Raw genomic sequence first — 19,563 nt, forward strand, 5'->3', positions numbered from 1 at the left:
TTCTAACTTTGCTCTGTGTGATTGTTTGGTGAAGGAGCAACAGAATCCGATATGACATTTGCTATCTCCAGGTGAGTGGAAGATGGCACCTTTCTCCTGTACGTAATGGATACCTGCCATTGTTTTTCAGCATTACTTTTTTTTCTGTAGGACATTGTATTTTCTTTCATTCAGTTAGGCCTTTCTTTAATCATGTATATTTGTTTTTTTTGTAAATGATCCTTTTTCCTTCACTTTATTGATGTGCCATGTTTTGTCTTTCAGTCAGAATTACTTATCACTCTAAATTTCTAGTTCTACATTTGCAGAGCAATGAGGAAATCAGTCATCACCATGTGGGCAGCTGGGACTACTCTGTGACCTGTCTCCCTACCTGTCACTACATTCCTCCTAGCTGTCACTACATTCTTCCTACCTGTCACTACATTCCTCCTACCTGTCACTACATTCTTCCTAGCTGTCACTACATTTCTCCTAGCTGTCACTACATTCTTCCTAGCTGTCACTACATTCCTCCTAGCTGTCACTACATTCCTCCTAGCTGTCACTACATTCTTCCTACCTGTCACTACATTCCTCCTAGCTGTCACTACATTCCTCCTAGCTGTCACTACATTCCTCCTAGCTGTCACTACATTTCTCCTAGCTGTCACTACATTTCTCCTAGCTGTCACTACATTCTTCCTAGCTGTCACTACATTCCTCCTAGCTGTCACTACATTCTTCCTAGCTGTCACTACATTCCTCCTAGCTGTCACTACATTTCTCCTAGCTGTCACTACATTCTTCCAAGCTGTCACTACATTTCTCCTAGCTGTCACTACATTCTTCCTAGCTGTCACTACATTCCTCCTAGCTGTCACTACATTTCTCCTAGCTGTCACTACATTCTTCCTAGCTGTCACTACATTCCTCCTAGCTGTCACTACATTTCTCCTAGCTGTCACTACATTCTTCCTAGCTGTCACTACATTCCTCCTAGCTGTCACTACATTTCTCCTAGCTGTCACTACATTCTTCCTACCTGTCACTACATTCCTCCTACCTGTCACTACATTTTCTGTTCCTGTGGATGCATTGTTCCTGCTCGCCATATGACACCTGCTCTCTGTCATATGAGTGAATCTGTTTCTCTTCCTTCTCAGAGTGTTTGTTATTTATTACTGTGTCATCCCCCTGCCCCCCTCCTCTCACTCACTCTCTCTTGATATGCTCCCATGGATCTGGATGTTTTAGTTTTACTTAAAGAGGCTGTAATTATTTACAATCTATTTATTTATAATTTATATGATACTAGAAGTGTATGAAGATTGAGTAAGTAAAGGAGGGAGGGAGACCGGAAACCGGAACAAGAGAACTGGCTGTCTGAGAAGGGAGAGAACTGCAGATAAAGCAGTCCAGATCTCTCGTATGAGAAAAACGGAGACAGAGAGAATGTAGTGAGAGGCAGGAAAAGGGGGAACTGTCACATCCCAGGACTTTGAATATTATGTTTACTCTTCCCTGTATTTAACAAATATGTATTTGTAAGGTATGAAAAATTCAATTAAATGTAGAAGGACACACCTCTTTATCCTGCAACTGGACGTCTCTATCTAAGCTCCTTATCAAACATTGTTATAAACTTTGACCCCAGAACCTGGAAGTCAGAAAAATAAAATGCTAATTTGCATAATTAAAGGGACACTGTAGTCACCAAAACAACTTGAGTTTAATGAAGCAGTTTTGTGGTGTAGATCTTGCTCCTGCAGTCTCACTGCTCAATTTCACATCCATTTAGGAGTAAAATCCCTTCTGTTTCTGTTAACACAGCTCTAGCCCCACATCTTTTGACTGTGACTGACACAGACTGCATGAAAAAATAATGGTTTCAAATTCAATCAGATGTATCAGCTTACGTTAAAAGTACTAATCTCCTGCTTTGTAAATATAACTTTGGTTACATACAGGAGGTTCCTGCAGAGTCTAGTAAGCTATTAACATAGCAGGAGATAAGAAATTGCAAATTAAACAGAATTTGCAATAAAGGAAGTGTAAACATTAGACGATTCTTTACAGGAAGTGTTTAGAATGTCTGTGTAAGTCACATGCCGGGAGGTATGACTACAGCTGCATAAACAAAGTGATTTAACGTCCAATTGCAGAGAACTGAGCAGTGAGATTGCACGGGAATGATCTATACACCAAGACGGCTTCATTAAGCTATAGGACTATAGTGACCCTTTAATTGTAAATGCACAGCATCAAACGATATGGCATAAAGGGTAAATTATGTAAATCACAAAAAAAAAAAACCCTACTTAGAGTTTGATTTTGCTATATATAGGGATTGCTCTGCAGTTTTGGGAGATTGAACTGCTGTTCTGAGTGCTCAGTCAATGGACCCAGCAGCAGACTGTCTGCATCACATCCCTGACTGCATAATAGACAATATATACAAATACACAGGGGGTTTATTCACTGAATAACAAATTGTAATGAATTACAATCTGAATGGAAAACTGTAGTGTCAAATAGCTAAGTTGAGCCTAGGCTAAATTGGAGAATTTTATCAATTTAATTATGTAAGTCTATAATTTATAACGAATATTTTAATTCACTACAATTTACAGTTTAATGAATAAACCTCTGTAGTTTATTCCCCAAACTGAAGAATTTAGTGCAGTGATTAGAAAACCAAATAACAAGTTAAGGTTAAAGTAGTGGAGTTTGAAAAATTCTCCAGTTCTGCTACAGTCCCAGTATGGCTATATATGGCTTTTGCAATTTGTTTTTGATGTTTTGTGTTAATGAATTTCTGTATTTAAGCATGTAGGGGGTGACTATTATAATGTATATTATACACTACAGACACATGAAGCACGTCAGCTTACCAAAGTGCTCTATATGTCTGGATTTGTCTCCTCCTTTATCAAGCTCCATCTCTCCTCTTTTGACAACCCAAATAGGCCTCTCTCCCTCTGGCAACCCCAGTCTGTCTCTCTCTTACAATCTGATGCCCCATTTGTTTCTGTCCACCTGGCCAAACCTCCACCTGTCTCTTTCCACCTGTCCAAACCCCCGTCTGTCACTCTCCACCTGTCCAAACCCCCGTCTGTCACTCTCCACCTGTCCAAACCCCCATCTGTGTCTCTCCTCTTGTACAAACCCCTATCTATGTCTCTCCACATGTTAACCTTGTCTTAGTCTCTCCTCCTGTAAAACCCCATCTTGGTCACTCCTGCTGTAAACCCCCATCTCCTCCTCTTAATCTCTATCTGTATCTCTCCTCCTGGTAATCGTCATCTGTGTCTTTCCTCTTCTAAACCCCCATCTTTCTCTCTCCTCTTAACCAGCATCTGTTTCTCTTCTCTTGTAAACCCCCATCTGTGTCTCTCCTCCTGTAAAACCCCATCCGTCGTGTATCTCCAAATGTTAACCACATCTGTGTCTCTCCACGTTTTAACCCCAATCTGTGTCTCTCCACATTTTAACCCCATCTGTGTAAGTCGAAACGTTAACCCCCTTCTGTGTCTCTCAATATTCTAAACCCCATCTGTGTCTCTCCAAATGTTTACCTCCATATGTGTCTCTCCACATTTTAACCCCTATCTGTGTTTCTCCACATGTTAACTCCATCTGTGTCTCTCTACATGTTAACCTCAATCTCTCCACATTTTAACACCCATCTGTGTCTCTCCTCTTGTTAACCCCTATCTGTGTCTCTCCACATTTTAGCCCCTATCTGTGTCTCACCACATTTTAGCCCTTATCTGTGTCTCTCCACATTTTAACCCCATTCGGTGTCTCTCCACATTTTAACCCCATTCTGTGTCTCTTTACATTTAAACCCATCTGTGTCTTTTCAAATGTTAACCCCTGTCTGTGTCTCTCCACATTTTAACCCCATCTGTGTAAGTCCAAAAGTTACCCCCCTTCTGTGTCTCTCAATATTTTAACCCCCATCTGTGTCTCTCTGCATGTTAACCCAAATCTGTATAAGCAGAAAAATTTATACACCCTATACACAATATACCAGTGGATAAAACACAAGTGGGTATATATACAATAAAATCAATTACCCAAATGTTATATGGGAGTATGAAGATTCCTCAATATCTTCAGGAAAAACACAATATATAATAAAATATCTCCCAATATAATCTTTTTGAATGTAGACAGGAGGATCAATAGAATCTTCTTTCTCCCAAGGGTTTACTTTAAGGGAAAAGATAAAAGAACATAGTGTACCACTTTAAGGATATAGGAAACACTTTATTGTCTGCACTTACAAAATGCAAGAAGGTTAAAAGCCCATCAAATATTGTTGCGAACTTCTCGGTGGATCCCAAGGTAGAAATACAGGAACCCAGGTTGAAGAAACACGAACAAAAATAAAACTATTAAAATACAAAATCAAAAGTCCGTAATATAAAGTATTCCTGCCGCCCTACGCGTTTCGTCCTCAGACTTCGTCAGGGGAATCCGGCTTGTGAGGTACACTCCATGATCTTCCGGTCTTTTAAATGTCCCGCCAGAAAAAAGTCCTTTCCGTCAGCCAATGACAGGCAATCTCGTATTTCGCGGCCACCTATCAAAAGGTGCATCTGTATGGCCAATAGACTGCTCAGAACCGTAGTGTATCCAACCTCTCGCTAGAAAACTCCTCACCTCTCGCTCTGCTGAAACGCAAATGCGTTCCAGCGCTCGGGTGGGAGTGGCCTCGCAGAGGAAATGAATAGCACGAAAGTTCATTCGGAAAAATGGAACAAAACATAAAATTAATACAAACGGAACATATTTACCGTACGAAATAAATGAATAAATAAAAGATGCTGTAAATAATATATAAAAAAAGGGAATCATAAAAACAAATTAATATACAATGCCATCATAATAAAACTTCCTACATATCTCTGAAAAAATATCGTAAAAATCATAGAAAACAGACCATATCAAAATCAATATTCATACCCTCAGGTTGCATGGTACTGAGGGTATGAATCCAAAACCCTTCTCTTTGTCTAAGTTTAAGTAATAAATCGCCACCTCTTTGGTCTAAAGTAACTTTTTCAATCGGAGTGCAAATAAAATTGTGGAAACTAAAACTAGGGCACCTATTGCAATGTAAGGGAACTGAGTGGGTGGTAATTTTCTTTCTTATATTATTCCTATGTTCTAAAAATCGTATTTTCACAGGTCTAGTGGTTCTGCCCACATATTGGGCTCCACATCCACATTTCAAAAGATAAACTGTATTGCTTGTGTTGTCTTCGAGACCATTTCACAACTCTTACAAAAGGTCTCGAAGAAAAGGTCTTGAAGAAGACTCTGAATTTTAATAGTACAGTGACAGGCCAAAGTTTTAAAATTAAGGGACACATTACCTTAAAATTAACCCTGGCATAATTCTAAATGTATTATTTTCCCTAGGTGTCAGTAATCTGTAAATAAAAAAAATACTCCATAACTAACCCTGATTTAAACCCTCACCCTAACCCTAATTTTAGCTTCAGATCACTTCAAATTTGCTGCCAGCCGATGTTGCATCAACTTTATTACAGCAAAACTGCAGACCTCATTTATTGTGCCTTCATACCCATGATTTGTTAAAGAGAGCATACAGTATTTAGTTTGGTTTTGATTTTATGTTACATTCTTTTTTTTCTGTGTTCTAAACAAAAATGTAATTTAAGATATGTCTTAAGATAGGTCACTATTCTACATTCTGCTATTTTAAAATATGACATCTGTGACTGTCATGCTTACTACTTCTCCATGACTCATATCAATATTTTTTTTTTTTTTTAAATCTACTAAAGAGCGCCTCTGTTAAATAGACAATCCCACAGAACGGTACTTAATAGGAAACTATCTACTAAACATCTGAACGTGAAAAAACAAGAAAAGCTCTTTTCTTATGTTTGCTATTTCAGTAGCTTTGTAGATAAGTCCCTAATTTGGAACCCTTAATGATGGCAATCCCACGTAAGGGTATGCTAACAAATTATACCCTGTTCCAAATTATTATGCAAATTATATTTTTCTAATTTACCTAAATAATTGATGTAAATAACAGTCAGCATAATTCTCATGTTATCAACTATTAAGAGTACAATTATTGAACAAACCTCCTAATGATAACAGTATTTTTTTAAACATAAAAAACTTACAATGCACTGTTCCAAATTATTACGCACAGTAAGTTTCAAAGCACTTTATAGGTTGTAAAGAACTGAAAATTGTCATTTGTTGTGTTTGCAGCATATTTACTGAAATCAAAAGCTATTTAAATCAAGCTTATAACAACATTTTAACTTTTTAAACATTTTAACAGGTCACATTACATTTTAACATAGGACCTCTTATTTGATAGCAGCTTCACAAGTCTTGCATCCATTGAACTTGTGAGTGTTTGGACAGTTTCTGCTTGAATTTGTTTGCAAGATGTATAGCCTCCCAGAGCTGCTTTTTGGATGTAAACTGCCTTCCCCCCTCATAGATCTTTTGCTTGAGGATGCTCCAAAGGTTCTCAATAGAATTGAGGTCAGGGGAGGATGGAGGCCACACCATGACTTTCTCTCCTTTTATCCCCATAGCAGCCCATGATGCAGAGGTATTCTTTGCAGCATGAGATGGTGCATTGTCATGCATGAAGATGATTTTATTACGGCAAGCATAGTTCTTCCGTCTGTACCAGGGAAGAAAGTGGTCAGTCAGAAATTCCACATACTTTGCAGAGGTCATCTTTACACCTTCAGGAACCCTAAAGGGGTCGACCAGCTCTCTTCCCATGATTCCGACCCAAAACATGACTCCACCACCGCCTTGCTGACATCGCAGCCTTGTTGGAACAGGGTGGCCGTCCACCAACCATCCACTACTCCATCCATCTGGACCATCCTGGGTTGCATGGCACTCATCAGTGAACAGGACTATTTGAAAATTAGTCTTCATGTATTTTTCTGCCCAATGCAGCTGTTTCTGCTTGTGAGCATTGGTTAGTGGTGGCTGAATAGAAGGTTTATGCACAGTTGCAAGACTCTGGAGGACTCTACACCTTGATGTCCGTGGGACTCCAGAGGCACCAGCAGCTTCAAATATCTGTTTGCTGCTATGTAATGGTATTTTAGCAGCTGCTCTCTTGATCCGATGCATGGATCTGGCAGAAATCTTCCTCAATGTGCCTTTATCTGCACAAACCCATCTGTGCTCTGAAACAGCCACAAATCTCTTAATAGTGCGATGATCACGCTTAAGTTTTTGTGAAATATCTAATGTTTTCATACCTCGTCCAAGGCATTGAACTATATCACTCTTTTCAGCAGCAGAGCGATCCTTTTTCTTCCCCATATTGCATGAAAATGGTGCTCTGCTTAATAATGTGGAACACCCTCCTTTAGTAGTTTTTCCTTAAATTGGGCTCACCTGGCAATCTAATTATCACAGGTGTCCGAGATTGTTTTCAGTGATCAAAAGAGCCCTGAGACACAATGCCATCTATGAGTTAAACTGAAAAACAAAATTGACACTTAAATAGAATTTGCATAATAATTTGGAACAGGGTGTAGGGAGCTATATACTAAACAGCTGAAATGGCAAATATAAGAAAAGCCTTTTTTTTTATTTGTCCTTTCAGTAGCTTTGTAGATAAGTCCCTGCTTATAAACCCTTAATATGGAAATCCCACGTAAGGATTCAAAATTAGTGAGCTATCTAGTAAACAGCTTGAAGGTCAAAATTAAAGGACCACTATAGGCACCCAGACCACTTCAGCTCAATGAAGTGGTCTGGGTGCCAAGTCCATCTAGTGTTAACCCTGCAGCTGTAAACATAGCAGTTTCAGAGAAACTGCTATGTTTAAACTAGGGTTAATCCAGCCTCTAGTGGCTGTCTCACTGACAACCGCTAGAGGTGCTTCCGCACTTTTCACTGTGAAAATCACAGTGAGAAGACACTGGACGTCCATAGGAAAGAATTGAGAAATGCTTTCCTATGGACTGTTTGAATGCGCACGCGGCTCTTGCCGCTAATGCGCATTAGTCACTGGTGTCGGCAGAAGGAGGAGAGTTCCCCAGCGCCAAGGCGCTGGAGAAAGGTAAGTGTTTAACCCCTTCAGCCCTCTTCAGCTCAGCAGGAGTGGGACCCTGAGGGTGGGGGGGACCTAAAGACCCTATAGTGCCAGGAAAACTAGTTTGTTTTCCTGGCAATATAGTGGTCCTTTAAGAAGGAAAAAGAGCCATTTACTTAATTTTGCTGTTTTAGTTGGTTACTAGATACGTTGCCAATATACTATCCTTATTAAAATGAATGGATCTGAAAATGTTCTGATTATTTTAGTTTTATGTATTTTTGAAGGCTTCCAAATTCAAAAGTTTCTTAATTCTGAAATTCAATTTGTCTCTATATGAATGCACATATCTACCAGCTACCTCTCTTCCTCCCTAACTTGCTGTTCCTCACTTAAACTCATTTTCTTTTCCCAATTCTCCCATCACAGGACAGATTTACGAGACTCTGGATTTATTTATATAATTATTTGCTGCTATAACCTCTGAATTACAGCGATCTTGGCTTGTTTCAATGTGGGCAAAAATGTTTTAGATTTAATAAAGGTAGGAACTCCTAAAAGCTTGTCACTGCAAATTTCTTATTTACTTTTTTTTTTTTATTAAAAAGGTTTTACAAGAAACTGCAATACTCCATTATATTTTCACTAAAATTCCAACCCAGTCAAAAGATATACTGAGACAAAGTAGGGACTACCTTTTGTCAAGTTTATCGTTTCCCCCAGATGACGCTAGTGATGGCTATAGGGGAAAAAAAAACTCTATCCATGGAGGATCCTGGGGTCTTGCGGAATTTTCCAGAGACCTCAAAGCTGTACTCTTGCATGATATTACTGCTCTGATGTCTGCTCTGACTGCTCTGACACTGATGCACCAGGAGCTGAAGAGGATGGCCGCGTACTTGAGGGACAGGTTCAGGTAAGTAAAATCTATCCCCCATGGCCATTGGACCCTTAGCTACAATGTCACCATCGAGGATCTTTGCAAATTATGCAAATACCCCAGATAGTGACAGAGCCACACTAAGGTAAAAAAGTACAGGATAAAGTTGTGCAGGGGTAAAATACCGACTAATGAATAATGCTTAAATCTTCTAAGCTGTGCCTGCTATGCTGTTTGTCAAAAATCTACCGATCAGAAACCCATTTCTTTACAGCCATTTGTATGGCTAGAGTGTGGACCACAGAGTATGAACGTTCATAACAATAATAAAAGTATGTTTTATTTTATTCTCCTAATCTGTAAAGCTAACCAATGTCTGATGAAGACCAGGAAGCACATGAGGATGAATTACTAGCTCTCGCTAATATTTTCCCAAAAGATGAATTCAGGAGAGCAGAAACCTCAAAAGGAGGGGAAATCCAAGTGTGCCTCGAATTACCATCTAACTTTGAAATATCCATCAAAAGTGAGTGTTTGCGAGAGAGGAGAGTGGAACTGCCATATCAGCCTCCCTCGCCACCGCCGCCTGCATTCTGTCCTCCTACTCCCTTCCAGTATATATCGACATAAAATGTCAGGTGCCTACTCTGCCTTACTGGATAAGTGCTGATTCGGGGGGTGGCCAGATGGCCACCTCCTGGGCCCCTGTGAGAGGGCTCATCTCGGCGCCTTCAGGCGGTTTATGGTCTCAGGGTTCAGCAGGGTGGCCGGTCCCCCTGGAGTGTAGGGCTCGTCAGCAGCTGCCCGTGACTGTGGCCACCTCCTGGGCCCCTGTGAGAGGGCTCATCTCGGCGCCTTCAGGCAGTTTATGGTCTCAGGGTTCAGCAGGGTGGCCGGTCCCCCTGGAGTGAAGGGCTCGTCAGCAGATGCCCGTGACTGTGGTAGTTCGGCCACTGTGTAAAAGTTTGGTGTGTACAAATGCACATGCATAGTGGTTACCCATATGGCACTCTTGTGGCTGAAGAAAGGCACCTTAATAAGCATGCTTCCACTGTTCTATATTAATTATTCAAATACATAATAGTCTGCAATAAGATTTTAAATACCATTGTTATTCAACTGAGATTTGTCCATTTTTGATGTTACCATTAGATTACCTGCAACCAAATTATTAGATAAAGATAATAAATTAAATCTTCCAAATAGGACCGATGATGTGATAATCTTAATTCTAAAATTCACTCATGATAATTTTGCTAAAAATACAGCTAGGTAACTTTGCATATGAGCAATTTCTAATGAAAAATGGAAAGCAATGAAAGACATGAAGAAATATCACCTTGCTCATATTAAAAAAGTACTCCCAACTATTAATTATTAGTGGAGCGCTATATAACTTTAACCTGCGGGGGGGGGGCAATATATATATAGGCAATGAGGAAAGTCCAACAATATATTACAATCAACCGCTTTATGTCAGTAAAAATATTAGTGGTCAGACATTGGAAACAACAAATTAATATAACATACACTAAGTGGAAAGCGCAACTAATTCTCCAATTAAAAATTGAGAATGGTATTAGTTGGCTGAATAATTCTTCAACTAAAAACAAATCACAGAGGGAAACATATCTCCAAAAATCGGTTAAAATATTAGAAAGTTATCCTGTACGTTAAATAATAAATATGGAAATAGAATAAGGAAATTACGCACTACAATGAATATATAAGATGTACTAAGGGATTTATGATTATAGGTACAAAAGTGTCTAATGTTATATGTCTGTAAAAATGATAAATTTTCTAAATGAAGAATATTATAATATTAAAAAGAGTGTAGGTTTTACTTATCCCAAAAGTTCTTTCTAAATTCCAATGTACTTGTTAGTTTTTTATCTTTATGTAAAATTCAAGCATTAATATTACTTCAACCACAATATCAACTTGGTATTTAGAAGTTTGTTCTGGATTGAGATCATGACCCAAGTTCTCATTGATGTTAATAAAGACACAATTGACAGTGCTTTGGTGGAGTGCTTGACCAGAGAGCATTTACTTCTGCCTGGGGTTTTATATTTACACCAAATTACGGTATAGTGAATTGAAGGTCAAATTACAAATTTGAGGCTAAAATAGGAGAATTGTAGCCTGCAGCTTCAGCTATTTTTGCCCATTTTTTTCTTTGGTTTTCCATATACTACACTTGGTGATTAGTGAATAACCCCCCTTCTTCCCCCCCCCCTCTTTTGTCCCTTCTCCAGGTAACACTGCAGAAAACATCTTCATTGAGGACTTTAAGGACCCGCTATCTTACCTACCCCCAATTGTGCTGAATTTTGAACTTCCTTCAGATTACCCATCAACCTCGCCACCAAATTTCACACTCAGCTGCAAGTGGCTCACACCCAAGCAGGTTAAAGATGTACCTGCAATCTGTAACAATGCTATAGAATGTAAAGTTTATTTCCACCATGAGTGCCACCATGCGTAGGGAAAACATATATATATTATTTTAATGAGTAGAATTACAATAGTTGGTCAAAGGGAAGATCTGTGACATACCATTATAATTCCAAAGTCATATGAGAGCATATTCCCCAAGGTGCATCAGAAATATTATTTATTTTAATAATCTATGTTCCAGCATGCATCACACCTTCTTTTGATTGGTTAATTGTTTTTACTTTATTTCAGCTTTCCAGACTTTGCCAGCACTTAGATGAACTTTGGAAGAGAAAATCAGGATGTGTTGTTATATTTACTTGGACTCAATTTCTAAAGAAGGAGACGCTTGAATTCTTAAGTATCCAATCACCTTATGAGATTGAAGTGTGTCCCAATGTGTCACAGAACTGTAATAAAACTCCTGTGGAAACCGATCTCTGCAGCAATGCAGAATCACAAGAGGATGGGGTCTGTGACAAGAGGGCCATACAGGATGTGGAGTCTGTGTCTGCCCTGATAAATTGCATCTTGGAGTTCAATGAGTCTCAGCAAAAGAAATGCTTTGATGGCAAATTGTACATGTGCAATATCTGTTTCTCAGAAAAGCTGGGCAGCGAGTGCACACATTTTAAACTTTGCAATCATATCTACTGCAACATTTGCCTCAAGGATTACTTCGAAATTCAAATCAAAGATGGCCAAGTCCACTCTCTGAACTGTCCAGAACCAGAGTGCTCCTCCACAGCAACACCTGCTCAGGTAACCCCAAAGTTTTCTTTGTGGGACATGTCATGATTCCCTTTTATTCCAGATGTTTTATCCTTAAGGGGTTAATATACCACATGCCACAGTTATTTTCCTTTGTGCTGCATGTAAACTTCTGAAAGATCAGAACCAGAATACTAAAATTGTATTTTTATGTAGTATTATTATTATTATTATTATTATTGCCATTTATATAGCGCCAACAGATTCCGTAGCGCTTTACAATATTATGAGAGGGGATTTAACTATAAATAGGACAATTACAAATAAACTTACAGGAACAATAGGTTGAAGAGGACCCTGCTCGATCGAGCTTACATTCTATAGGAGGTGGGGTGTAAAACACATTAGGACAGGAATTTGCAATCAAATAAGGTGGACTGCCCTTTAGGAGAGGGCAAGAGACAGGTATGTGAGGTATTGGTTAGTCTTGGAGGCCATAAGCTTTCCTAAAGAGATGGGTTTTAAGGCACTTCTTAAAGAATTGAAGACTAGGGGAGAGTCTGATGGCGGTAGGCAGGCTATTCCATAGGAAGGGAGCCGCCCGCGAGAAGTCCTGCAAGCGCGAGTTGGCCGTACGAGTGCGGACAACGGACAGGAGGTGGTCACGGGCAGAGCGGAGAGACCGAGAAGGGACATACCTATGGATCTGTGAGGAGATATAAGAGGGGCTAGAGTTGTTCAGTGCTTTATAGGTGTGAGTTAGTACCTTGAATTGACTCCTATAGCATACAGGAAGCCAATGTAAGGACTGGCAGAGGGGTGAGGTGTGAGAGAAACGACTAGAGAGGAAAATCAGTCTAGCAGCAGCGTTCATTACGGACTGTAGGGGTGCAGTACGGCTTTTGGGAAGACCAATCAGGAGAGGGTTACAGTAATCCATGCGGGAAATTACTAGAGCATGGACAAGCTCCTTGGCAGTATCTGGTGCAAGAAAGGGGCGGATGCGGGCTATGTTTTTAAGATGGAATCTACAGGATTTGGCAACATGCTGGATGTGAGGCTCAAAGGTGAGACCAGAGTCAAGTATGACGCCAAGACAGCGCGCTTGCAAGGATGGACTGATGTTGGCACCACAAACTTGAAGGGAGAGCGAAAGAGGAGGATCAGTATTAGGAGGAGGAAAGACAAGGAGCTCAGTTTTTGAGAGATTGAGTTTCAGAAAGTGGGAGGACATCCAGTCAGAGATGGAAGAAAGGCAAGCAGTGACACGTTGCAGGACAGCAGGGGAGAGGTCCGGGGAGGAGAGATATAGCTGGGTGTCATCAGCGTACAGGTGGTAGTGGAATCCAAAAGAGGTAATAAGTTTGCCAAGAGAGGCAGTATAAAGATAAAATAGAAGGGGACCAAGGACGGAGCCTTGGGGGACTCCAACTGAGACAGGGTGAGGGGATGAGGTATCATTAGAAAAGGAGACACTGAATGAGCGTTGGGAGAGATAAGAGGAAAACCACGAGAGGACAGAGTCACAGAGACCAAGCGATTGAAGAGTTTGAAGAAGGAGAGCATGATCAACGGTGTCAAAGGCCGCTGAGAGGTCAAGAAGAATTAGTATGGAGTAGTGGCCTTTGGATTTAGCTGCGATTAGGTCGTTAGTGACTTTGATAAGGGCAGTCTCTGTAGAGTGGAGAGGGCGGAAGCCAGATTGAAGGGGGTCAAGGAGAGAGTATTCTCTATACAATGGTTATGACCGTATAAGGCCCAATTTCTCATCTCAGAATGCAGGTAAATGTGTAACTATGGCTCTCTGTGCAAAAGCAGTCTTGTTAATTGGGAAAGGCCAAACTTAAAAGTCAGGGCAACATACAGCCTATTTGCATCAAGCAATAAGGAACCACCAACACCATGTATGTTCCTTGTAGATTGTAGTATAATGCACTTGCAATCCTCAATCTTTTCTGCCTGTAAATGTACAATCGTAGTCCTGTGGGTTGTGAGCTGCAGGAGATTCAATAAAATGCAACTCTATGGTATTGGCGCCATTACACCGATCAGCCACACCATTAAAACCACTGTCAAGTTAAGTGAATAACATTGTTTATACTGTTACAATGGCACCTATCAAGGAATATATTAGGCAGCAAGTTCTTGAATTTAGTGTGTTGGAAGTGGGAAAAATGGGCAAGCGTAAAGTTCTGACTGACTTTGACAATGGCCAAATAGTGATGGCTAAACGACTGGGTCAGACCAAAAGCGGGGCAATTAAGGACAACTGGTGAGCCATCGTCAGGGGCATGGTCGCTCACGTTGATACTGCTGTAGCTCAAATAGCTGAAAAACATTTTGCTCGCAATGGGGAAGAGGTGGCAGCAGTATTCACTATGGGAAGGATGCGGACTAGTAGAAGCAGTGTTATGCTCTGGACAATGTTCTCCTGGGAAACCTTGGGTCCTTGCTTTCATGTGGATGTCATTTTGACACATACCACCTACCTAGAGATTGTTGCAGACCATGTATGCCCCTTTATGGTGGCAGTGGCCTCTTTTAACAATATAATGCTTCCTGCCACACTGCAAAAAATGTTCAGGAATGGTTTGAGGAACATGACAAAGAGTTTGATTTGTTGCCTTGGCCTTCAAATTCCCCAGCACTCAATCCAATTGAGCATTTGAGCTGAGTAGAATTGCAGAGGCTTGTTGCAGAGATGGTTTGGAAATTGGGCCTTAAAGTTGCAGCGTTCAATTGAAGAGGCTTGTATAGCATTGCTTTAAAAAGGCGTGCAAGTACAACACATGGAATATTGTATCTGGCTATAATCCTCAACATTTAAAACTCAACCTTGTAAATGTATACTTGGCATACATATAGAGGGGAACTGCATGTCTTTCTCAATTTGCTTATAAATGTATACCTGATGCAGACACATTATATGGCTATAGCATGAATAGTTTGCCATTACACCTTGCACGGTTACCTTTTATAGTATGCTGTTCTATTTTGATCCACAGTTCTTAACTAATACTTCATTATTGTATATTGGTTTGCCATTGTCTTCTGCAGTGTGCTATAGTAACACAAAATGTTTTTTACAAAAAATAAAAATGTAAAAAAGGGAGACTCTCATCATGAAGTAACAGGATTCAGGCTATTGTAAATATGAGCATAACCAACAGGTGTCTTCGTATACTATGCATTTTATACACGTAGAACTTTTCACTGAGAAATGTCATTATTTAGATTATTTATTTTATACGTAGATAGAATAATGGAAGTAATCACCTCTGCCTCTTTGCGTGTAGGTAAAGGAACTGGTAGAAGAAGAGTTGTTCAGCCGTTATGACTGTCTCCTCTTGCAATCCAGCTTGGATCTCATGCCAGATGTTGTATACTGTCCTCGTCCAAGTTGTCGGACACCAGTCTTGCAGGAGCCCGGGAGCAATATGACTATTTGCCACAATTGCCAATATGCATTCTGCATGTTCTGCAAAATGACCTACCATGGAGTCTCCAAATGTAAACTAAAAGGAGGCAAGTTATTTATTCTATTGCTATAACACTATCTTGCTTGGATTTGCAGCCCGTGTGCTGATCAAAAGAATTGCCTGGCTCTCCATGTAGTGTTGGTCAACATTTTAAATATAAAAACCTAACTTCACATATTAGTCGTGAACAAATGATAACATTTCCTATTTTTTGACTGATTTTGTTTTTTAATTCTTCTCAATTGTTTCAGAAAAACTTCTCAAGGTGTGTGCTGAATATCTGAAAGCAGATGGTGCCACAAGGACATTTCTGGAGATACAGTATGGGAGGAAATTTTTGCAGAAAACAGCAATTGAGTTGAAGAGCAAAGAATGGCTAGCTAATAACTCCAGTCCTTGTCCTACATGTGGAGTTCATATACAGGAAAGTTATATAGGCCTGCATATTTCAATGCACTGGGATTATCCTTAACTGACTGTTAGTATATATAAAACAAGAATGTGAATAAAGATGAGCCAGCAACTTAGTTAGTACTTTCTAACTCTCTAGACATTTTAAAGAGAAAATACAAGCACCATATTAACTTATATTGCATGCACAAGCATCAGTGCAAGAAAAACTATGCTTATGTCTCCTTTCCCCCTGTCACTTAAAAACACACCCTAGGACAGAGGTAGGCTGTGCCAAAATATCACTTTGAGGTCCTTTGAAGTGCTAGCACTATTTTTTTGATGTTTGTTTGTTTTGTTAAAATGAAGAACCACTGTATTTTTTTTGCAAATACATACTTAAGTGACATGTCCACTTTTATGATGGTGGCCAGAGGTGAGAGTTATGTATACCTTAAGTTCTCCCTCCTCAGCACCACCATCTTTGTATCACCCTGGTTCATCAGCTCCTGGTAGATTCAACTGCCAGTATCCATTGTCACCAATGTACTCTGGCACGAAAAAAAATTGGGTCTATGGATAATCCCATGAGAAAACGGGTTCTTCCATAGATAATCTTGAACTTCTGCAACAAGGTGCCATAAGCATCTAAGTCATGACTCATGAATTCATGATGATCCATGGTGGTCTGGAGAATGAATCATGTGGTCTGCACCTCCCATGGGTGCAGACCATTTGGACCTATCCCTCTTCTCTGGCATTTCTCGGTGAGTCTGAGCACAAAAATCATTAATTATGTGCTAATTATATTGGAACGGAATGAGAGTTACTGTAATATATAATCAAATATTTACATCAAAATCAAATCAGTGCATATAGCATCATGGTTTGACAAATATCTTCTTATATTGCTCTTATTGGTGGGAACAGTCTGATGTGCCTTGGAACTGGTTCTTTCTTTTATGGTAAAAGTGAGCAAAAACTAGTTTGAGACCTAAACAGGGATTTACTGAAGATCAAGCCACTGAGTTACTCTAAGCTTTTGTCCGTTCAGAATTCTCATATTCTTTGTTTTTGTTGCACTAGCTTCGCTCTCCCTAAGTTAAATGGGTAGCCCAGATGTGGATCCCATGCTCACTGTGCCTAGAGTGGTATCAGCTACTTCTAAGATTTTTGTCCTCAGCGTTTTCATATTTTTTGTTTTTATCTTCTTATATTACAACCAATCTTACAATGTACAATACAACATTTGCCTAACTAATTAGATTCCATACATTGTAATTATCTGGTTAACTTCAGAAAGAAAAAAAGTTTCTTATATGTCTTTCAAACCTTATCCAGACTGTGACTAATTCAGGGTTACGGTAAAGGTTTTCTTTAACAACAGATTAACGAACCAATAAAATATCTTTACAAAAAATCTCCACAAAAATAAAATTACAAATGTAATTTTTCTATCAATTGAATTCTCTTTATTTTTTTTAAATTGTAATGTGGTGGCTGGCTACCAAGAGCTAGCCAGATGCTGCAAGGTTAACTGCTAGCTCTGCCTGAGGGAAATAGCTCCAATTTTTAGTATCTGGGACCAGATTTGAAGCATTCATCCCAAATTTTAGTAATCAGGATCATGCACATACCAAATCAGGGTCCAGATTTTGGTTGTCTGGCAGTGTTTGGTCCGGCTGAAATCAGGACCATGTTCAGGCTCATTCCTCTCTGCAAAATCTGGATATTGTTAAATAGCCTTAACAATGTCTGGATTTTGCATTTTGAATGACCCATTACAGTACCGGGATGGTTTTACCCTATGCTGACCTTAGTGAATTACCCTGTATAAACCAAAGTAACTAAACTGGTCAAATATGGGAAAAGTCTGACTTTTTGGTACCAAATGTTTTAATTCCATGGAATTCACCCCACAATTCACACTTTGTGAAAAACCCTGTGAGGAACAGCTTGCTACCTTACCAGGTAACCACGAGGGAGAAAACTCTCAGCTCCATTTCTGTGCCATTACAACCTGGCTCATGGATTTCTTGAGCACTGTCCCCAAAAAACATGTGCTCTTTGAGGGAAAGCAATTGGAGGACCAGGTTTTACTGACATACCTCACCTGATTTTTGGTCCTGGTGCAGACTTTTACGATTTGCATTAAAACATTATATTCAGAATCATCTGCTTTTCCTTGCATCTTTAAATCCTGTGCAGCTTTGCAATGGAGCCCAGGTTCTCTCTAACTAAACATGCAATGGGGTGTTACCGGTTAGATGTTGTCTTTTTGGTATTACCACTGCTTGGCCTGCCTGAGCAGCAGTGTTACAGCTCAGCAGTGGAAATGTACTGGACAGCCAAGGCACTGATCCAAGGATTTAGAAATTTATGAAATGTATGAAAATCAAATTATGATTCTTTTTCACTTAACCCTTTAGAATTAGTTCAAACAACGTTTGGGAGGGGTGTTGGTACAAAAAGTTCGTAACTGAATAAAATACTGCAGTTCCATACAGTTGTGTGGAATACCCTCTCATCCACACCCAAACCTACACCTTAAAGGAACACTATAGGTTCAGGAACACAAACATGTATTCCTGACCCTATAGTGTTAAAACCACCATCCAGCCCCTCTGGTCCCCTCATGCATCCCTAAATATAGCAAAATCTTACTTGTATTTAAGCCTGAAGCTGCTGGCTCTGCCCTGTCTGCTTCAGACCAGCAAGCAGTCTGCTGACATCATCAGAAGTGGTAGCCTGATCCAATCACAGTGCGTCTCCATAGGATTGGCTGAGACTGACAAGGAGGCAGATCAGGGGCAGAGCCATCACAATTCAAACACAGCCCTGGCCAATCAGCATCTCCTCATAGAGATGAATTGAATCAATGAATCTCTATGAGGAAAGTTCAGCGTCTGCATGCAGAGGGAGGAGACACTAAATGTTTGGATGCATTTTAGGCAGCCATGACCCAGGAACGATCTCTAACAGCCATCTAAGGAGTGGCCAGTGAAGTTATCACTAGGCTGTAAACTAAACACTGCATTTTCTCTGGAAAGACAGTGTTTACAGCAAAAAGCCAGGCTTTTTGCTGTAAACACTGTCTTTCCAGAGAAAATGCAGTGTTTAGTGTTTTCTGAATGATTCTACTCACCAGAACAAATTCAATAAGCTGTAGTTGTTTTGGTGACTATAGTGTCCCTTTAACCCCTTAAGGACACATGACATGTCTGACACGTCACAATTCCCTTTTATTCCAGAAGTTTGGTCCTTAAGGGGTTAAATAGAGTCCTTAATGTAAAAAATAATCGTGCATAGGGTAACTAACCCCACGTTATCTTGTTAAAATCTTAAACTTGTGGTAGATATAAAAGATAAAAAGAAAGACAATATAGTGCAGATGGTTTTTAAAAGTGAACTAAATAAATTATTAAAAAGTAGGATCACTCACATTTAAAGGAGCCTACATATGTATATTGGCCCGTAACTTGGCTTTTATGCTTTTAGAGCAGCACCACACCTCTCGTCCACTTTAAAGTTCTCTTGGAGAAAAACTAAAGGAAGAAAGGGAACCAATGTGTAGACTGTCAAAAAGGAAAATAATAAAAAAGTGGAATAGG

The 19,563-nt window shown here is 39.8% G+C and overlaps 1 protein-coding gene across 1 annotated transcript; it reads left to right on the forward strand.

The window, feature by feature from the left end:
• On the forward strand, positions 1-16,034 carry LOC134601649 (E3 ubiquitin-protein ligase RNF14-like). Its single transcript, XM_063446169.1, has 6 exons — positions 1-71; positions 9,296-9,456; positions 11,192-11,343; positions 11,625-12,134; positions 15,380-15,608; positions 15,814-16,034. Exons 2-6 carry the CDS (start codon positions 9,303-9,305, stop codon positions 16,032-16,034), a joined length of 1,266 nt encoding a protein of 421 aa, XP_063302239.1. The 5' UTR covers positions 1-71; positions 9,296-9,302.
• The last annotated feature ends 3,529 nt before the right edge of the window (positions 16,035-19,563 follow it).

The sequence above is a fragment of the Pelobates fuscus genome, chromosome 3, assembly GCF_036172605.1.
Source record: "Pelobates fuscus isolate aPelFus1 chromosome 3, aPelFus1.pri, whole genome shotgun sequence".
In the NCBI taxonomy this organism is placed as follows: Eukaryota; Metazoa; Chordata; class Amphibia; order Anura; family Pelobatidae; genus Pelobates; species Pelobates fuscus.